The sequence below is a fragment of the Sciurus carolinensis genome, chromosome 2 (assembly GCF_902686445.1).
Source record: "Sciurus carolinensis chromosome 2, mSciCar1.2, whole genome shotgun sequence".
In the NCBI taxonomy this organism is placed as follows: domain Eukaryota; kingdom Metazoa; phylum Chordata; class Mammalia; order Rodentia; family Sciuridae; genus Sciurus; species Sciurus carolinensis.
Genome location: NC_062214.1, coordinates 167,487,734 through 167,494,656, shown reverse-complemented (window position 1 = coordinate 167,494,656; position 6,923 = coordinate 167,487,734). Strand labels below are relative to the sequence as shown.

General features: G+C 41.4%; 1 protein-coding gene and 1 non-coding gene across 5 annotated transcripts in view; one reads left to right on the top strand and one right to left on the bottom strand.

The window, feature by feature from the left end:
• Window positions 1–719: 719 nt before the first annotated feature.
• The window catches only part of Rad51b (RAD51 paralog B), a 634,368-nt gene continuing 628,164 nt past the window's right edge, over window positions 720–6,923 (bottom strand). For all 4 annotated transcript variants that reach the window (XM_047538988.1, XM_047538991.1, XM_047538990.1 and 1 more), the window contains one exon: window positions 720–1,165. In XM_047538988.1, the coding sequence (XP_047394944.1) occupies window positions 1,161–1,165 (5 nt within the window). In that variant the 3' untranslated portion in view covers window positions 720–1,160. The remainder of the gene's footprint in view (window positions 1,166–6,923) is intronic.
• Trnav-cac (transfer RNA valine (anticodon CAC)) lies at window positions 5,714–5,793 on the top strand. Its single transcript has one exon. It is a non-coding gene; the product is annotated as a tRNA-Val (tRNA).

Here is a 6,923-nt window from a genome sequence, read left to right as displayed (position 1 = left end):
AACAAAGTTGTCCATTCTTCATCACTCCCTGCCGACTTGGTGCAGGGCACTCTGTTGGGTATTGACAAGAGACAGGAAATAGGGACTTGATTTTAACCCCTAAGGCACTTAAAATTTCTCAAGGGGAGCAGGTACAAAGTGATTGTACAGAAGACGGGTTGGATCACTAACACTGGGTAAGGGCTTGCCAAAGGCTGGGAGGACTTAATGCCTGACCTTGAAGGGGCTGAAGCTCCCAGACCTTTGCACCAATCCCAGTCTGATGTTTTGGTCAGAAGCCTTCAGGCAGTAAGAATGGGTAGGCTGGTTATTCTATTGGAAATTCCTAAATTATCCCCTGGGTCACCAATTGATGTATTTGCTAATTGAGGCCCAGCTTTGGCTTTAAATCTAAAGAAATCATTTCATCCTTTATTAAATACTGCACGAATCTCACTCTTTGTTCTGCCAGGCCATACACAATATACCAGTGAAACTTGAATTTACACTACAATAGTTATGCCACTAATGACCTTCCAAATGCCACTAATACCACACATGTTCTGCTTCTCAGTTGGATCTAAACCTGTCAATGAATTCTGAGGCCACTGACCTCCCTCTAACACAAGAGCAGACCCCCATGCCCATGCCCACCCCCAGCTCCCCCCCATCTTCCATGATTTCATTTCTGAATCAGTTACTCTTTGGAGACCTCAATTCCTTTACACCTACTCTTTTTATTTGGTGGACAATACTTTATTCGGAAATGTTCCCTTCTGTAATTACAAATCTTGTTAGTCATCCTCCTTCTCTCCCCAGGGGGATTGTGGGCTTTAATTAATTAATGTGGTTAAACCGCTTTGAGGTGCCTGGTTGAAAGGTGCTATATAAGTGCAAATTATTATTATTATGTCTGTTGACATCCCATGGCGGCAAAGCCCTCAGCCCTACACATCTAGAGACCTGAACAAAGGCGTCTTCATCTTCACCTTCCCTGCTAGTCTGAAATCGCTGGTTCAATGGTCTAGGAGCAAATCTGTTACCATCTCAACAGCAATCAACTAATTAATCCCCATTATGTCGGCTTCCGTTTCCTTCTTCCAAGCAGCATGGTACTGTTTCATTTCACAAATCACACCCCCATCAGCTGGAGACAAAGGTCACAGTATCCCTATGGCCTGTTAGCCTAAAAGGAAAGAGAGAGAGAGAGAGAGAGAGAGAGATTAAAAAAAAACGTTGTCATGAAATACACTAACTTCCCACCTTTCATTGAAATAAAACTTCCCTTTATAGCAGCAGGCCCCTTCCCCTTCTATACTCCTACCCACAGAACCAACCACCTTGCACAACAGAGACACCCAGAAACAAGTACAGCTGGGGTTAAGGTCCCGCAGCTCTGGCTTGACCTCCAAAGGGGGACTCTCTGCTCTGGGTGGAAAAAGGTCATCCAAAGATGTGGGGGCCCTTCTTCAGCTTTCTCCACCACCCCCAAGTTTCCCCTGAGAAAGCCAGCTGCCATCTGTAGCCAGGAAGCCCTCACAAAGGCTGAGGACCATGATTTAGATGTTTTGTGCTACACCTAGCACACCACAGCCCTTAACAAATGCCTAGTGCTTCCACTAGGATGGTAGCCATTGAAAACAGCCCTGTGGGGGAGACTTGGCCTCTTATAGGGACCAAAACACTCCTTACAAGGTCGTGCCTCAGACCCTTTGTTAGAGTGGATGTGGGCAAGCCTCAGGGGGTCATGTCTTCATCTGCCTTCATTTATCCTGCCTATTGAAGGGCTCCTTCAGGACATCGGTCAGTCTCTGTGGGAAATGATTTGGAGAGCAACAAAAGAACTTGGGCCCTTTGGGGGGGCCTTCAGAATTCAGTAAACATCTGGACGTGGAAGGCCAGATTCTCAAGCAGTCTAGCTGGGGAGGTGTCAAAAGAGAGAAAGAGCTGTGTGTGCAATGTAAGCTCTCAGTTCTGTGGCGACATTTGTTGTCGAAAGACACAGACGCCCCAGTAGGTAGATAGGAAGATTTTTCAAAAGCTTCTCTATTTGACAGTTTTTGTGACTGTGGCTCATGTTTGTCAGTTCTCATGGCCTGTGTGAGGAAATGGAAGTTTCGCATGGCTAGCAAGCAGCATGTGACGTCTGTTCTGATTCTGTGTATGTATGAATAACCTAAGGTTGTATAAGCCTGTCCTGCCAATTGTTGTTAAACATTTCTGTTATCTTTGAGGTTTTTAAAGCCCTTACTAGTCAAGGTGACTTACTGGATTCTCAGGATGAGCACATTTTTAATTGACAAAAAAAAAAAAAAAAAAAAAAAATCACCAAGAAGCTAAGTGATTTATACTTCATCACTCGGTGAGATGCAGGACCTGAACTCTTGACTCTTAATGTTCCCTTTATTGTTGAGTCAATCCATTTAGAACACATTAGTCAGCATGATTCAACATTCGTCACTAATCAGCACTAGTGATGGAACTAATCAGCATTCCCCAGTGTCCCCAAAGCTATCCTCAAACAGCAAAAGAAATTGGCCTCTGTCAAGAGACAATGGAATGTGGTTTTTGTTGGTATTCAGAAGCTGAAGTCCGGTTCAAGCCCCAGATACTCTCAGGAGCCCTCCTCAGTCATCCTATTTGGGACAACCCTATTTCCTTCATCCTTCCACATCCCAGTGATTGAACCTTGAAATACGTGTCCCAATTTACTTATGATGAGATTTACACAATTACATCTTCCCTAACTTGACTGTGAGCTACTAAAAGGAAGGGAACTTCTTTTTTTCTCTCCCAACCTTGTATCCCCTGAATCCTGAGCAACATGCTCTGTAAACAATAGATGCTCAACACATACTTGCTGAACTGAATGAAGCTTCAATCATATTCCAGAAAGAACACCAAGTCCTTTTGGAAGAGATTTTCAGAGAAAATCAACAGCCTGAATTGATTTAACATCTTTTGGTATTACTACGTGGGTATTTTCACAAATGCATATTGTTAGCTCTGACAATGGCTTCCAGGTTCTAAGAGAGGAGTGTGGACCCAGTTTAACTATGGTCCAGGTCTTGGAATGAAATTTTTCTCTATTACCTTATTTCAAGTGACATTTTGTTCCATTAAAAAAAAAAAAAAAAAAAAAAAGTACAGGCAGAAAAAGCATTTTGGAAAAAAAATGTGTTTAGTCTGTGACTTTGAACCTAATACCCTGTTTTGTGCTATAAGCACTAGTAGCTCTCATTCAAGTTTCTTTCTTAAATGCTGCATTAACAGCAAACACATACTGAAGTTACTGCCTGAGGGAGATTCTGTTTGGGGTAGGGTGGGTGGCCAAGACTTTGGAGCACTGGTCCTTGGTGGAGGAACAGACTAACAATGGTACTCCTCTTTTCTCTAGGCTCTGGAACCGAAGAGGATCCCAATAGCATTTTTAGTACACACACTATTTATGTGGCATTTCAAGAGTATAACTCTATTATGCAGCAAGCCCAGCCATAGGATCTATACTCTTGCACCATGGGAATTAATCTCTGAAAGGGTTGTGTCACTGAATGTTCATTCTCCCCCTTTCTTTCATGGTAATAGAGCTCCTGCAATTCACAATTTTTCTGGGTACATGGCCACTTAGATTAATAACTACATTTTCAGCATTTCTTGCCATATACCCATAGATTAGCCAACAGGATATAAGCAGGATCAAGTGTGTAACTTCTGGTTAACATCCTCAAAGAAAGGGAGATGTTTCCCTTCCCACCACCATCTCTGACCCACTCGAATGCTGCCACCTGAATGGAGCACATGATGCTGAGTCATTCTGAATCATGACAACAATAGTAACATCCCAGGTGTGATGGAGCTACAAGCCAATGAATTGCCCTGGACAAACGTGCAGCCACGCTGCCACACCAGCTCAGGACCACATTCCCCTGCAGTACTATGTGAGAAGGCAGTAAACCTTTTTTATACCACTGTTAGTTTAGGTAGTGGCTGCACCCAGCCAACCTTATAACCCAACCACCCTCAGGGAAGTTCTTAGAGGATCATTATATCAGTGTGACTGATCCATTTTAGCTTAGACTTTCACTATTCAACATTGAAGACAGGGCTAGAGTATGTCAACAGAGGCCCATGAAGCCTAAGAGTAAGTAGCTATGGGGGCCGCCATGATGGAAGAGGAAGGACCCAAAGCCCTTTTGATTTTCTAAAATCTTAGGCCCAGGCTGAACACTTCAAAAGGGGTACAAACCTAACTTTGAGGCAGTGAACCTCGCTTTATCTTCTTGGACCTGTTTCCTCAACAAAATCAATGTGATGGGTGAGACTAAAAGCCCTTATTTGGGGAAGTGTACAGTTAGCTTTCAAAGCAATGAGTGAATCTTTATCAGTGATCATCTAAGTACAGGCATAAAGATCTCTCCAGAGCACATGACAAGCTTGCACTCCTAAGGCAGAGACGAAAGAGGCATCCATAAAAGAATGTGTTAGAAGGTTGGAAACATGGCAACACATTTATAATTATACATGGCTGCATAGAGATTGGTCCACACCCTCCAAAGAGAGTCTAAATTGGTTAACTTCTTCTTCTTTTTAAATTAAAAAAAATTTTTTATTTGTTCTAATTAGTTGTACAGGACAGTAGAACGCATTTATACATTTTGATAGATCATACATAAATAGAGTGCAATCTCTCATTTTTCTGCTTATACATATTGCAGGCTCACATTGGCCATGCAGTCATACATGTACACCAGGTAATCATGTCTGTTTTACTCTAATATCATTCCTTCCCCCATACTCCTTCCCCTCCCTTCACTCCCCTCTACCTAATATAAAGTAACTCTATTCTTCTCTATCCCCCCCATTATAAATTAGTTTCCACATATCAGAGAAAACATTTGGCCTTTGATTTTTTGGGTTTGGCTTATTTCACTTGACATGATATTCTCTAAATCCATCCATATACCAGCAAATGCCAGAATTTCATTCTTCTTTAAAGCTGAGTAATATTCCATTGTATGTGTGTGTATTTATATATATATTTTTTCTTTGTCCATTCATCTGTTGAAGGGCATCTAGGTTGGTTCCATAGTCTTGCTATTGTGAATTGAGCTGCTATAAACATTGATGTGGCTTCTTTTGAGAACAATTTGGGAATATATAGAAAAGATGAAAAGGTGCTTACCCTTTGTCAATCATTACAATTCTGATCTATACCTAGAGAAACGCTCCAGCCTGCCTACCAGAGACATGTACAAAGAAATTCATTGTTACAAATAATCAAAATATCTATAAAGAGGGGAGTGAACAATGGTATATTCATACAATGGATGTGGATACCAGAAATAAAGTGAAAGAACATAATCTATGTGTATCAATGTAGACATATCATGAAACATTATGTTAAATGACAAAAGAAAGTTGTAAAATAATGTGTATGATAAAACATTTATACAAATTTTAAAATGAATGAAAAACAAATCATTATATTATATATGGGATCACAGAAAAGTTTTAAGAATGGAGGAGAAGGAAATCTATCAATCTGTGGAGAGCTTTCCTTCTGAGGAGTGTGGGGTGGGGAGGGCCTAGAGTAGAAACAGGTACAAAGGAGTTTTGAACTTTGTCGAGTTTTAGTCCTGGAATTAGAAAAAAAAAAAAAAATCTGAAACTATTAGGATAAAAATTTTAACAGTTGTTAATTCTGAGTATTAGATTCATATAAAAATTCATGTTTTGGGTTGGGGATATAGCTCAGTTGGTAAGAGTGCTTGCCTCACAAGCACAAGGCCCTGGGTTCAATCCCCAGCAACGCAAAAAAAAAAAAAAAAAAAAAAAAAAAAAATTCATGTTTTATGATTTTCTGTACTATTCTGTATTAAAAAATATTTTTTCAGACCAAGGGTGTTGTTCAGTGTTAGAGGGCTTGCCTAGAATGAGCGAGGCCCTGAGCTGAACCCCAACACCCACTCGTCCCAAATGCTAATACTCTCCCTGATGCTAATAGCCAGAGGAAAAGACATGAACAAGGCAGAGGGCCAGTGTGAGAGGTCGTGGAGGAAGGGGATGTGAAATACACACAGAGAGGCGAAAAGCACTGGGGAGATGGGGTCCTTCCTCTTTCCCCTAGGAAGCCCACACCAAGAGGCCTGAATAAACTCTCTGAGGCTGCAGTGGCACCTGGTAGGACAAGGACAACATGACAGGCTGGCTCTACCCTCCTCTTCATGACCTCCAGGAGGAGTTTTGCTCTCTGTGCCACTGAATCTCAGGACTCTTGGCCTAAGCCCCAGGCTGTGCCAGGCATATGGGTGGTACTAGCCATGCAGACATCTCTGTACCTGGATAGAAACAGACTGGGAATCTTCTGGGTCACTTTGAGTCTACCAGGCAGACAATATTTAGATGGGCTACTGATTCAAATTGAAATCTGATAAGCTCAGATGGTAGTTATTTGGGGAAAAGAATTTTTCAATAAATCATCCAGTTGGCTTGGTAACTAAGAAAAAGGAGTGGAAGAATTTAACCCAACTTTGTGACAAGGGAACAAATAGAGGAGATTAATGCTTTTCCTGATATGCTTCAAAGGTGATCAAACAAACCATTCTTGATTGTAAAAGCAGAAAGATGAAGTACTTAGCTTTCCATAAAAAGACCATTGTTTCTTTCTTCTCTTTCTTTTTCTTTCTTCTTTCTTTCTTTCTTGTCCCTCTACTAAATGGCTGAAGCTAGGTTTGTGTCCAGTACCTTCTCTGGACCTGTGTCAGGGTGCCCTGGTCTGCTCTGATGCTCTCCAGCTATCCCAAGATTTATGCTGCTCATTCAAACCCAAACTAGTAGAGGACAGCATCAGAATCCAAATTCAACCAGTCACACCTGATCCTGATTTTTTAAAAACAGTTTAAAATCATGTGTCTGTCTCACTGAGAAATAGTTGCTACCTTCAG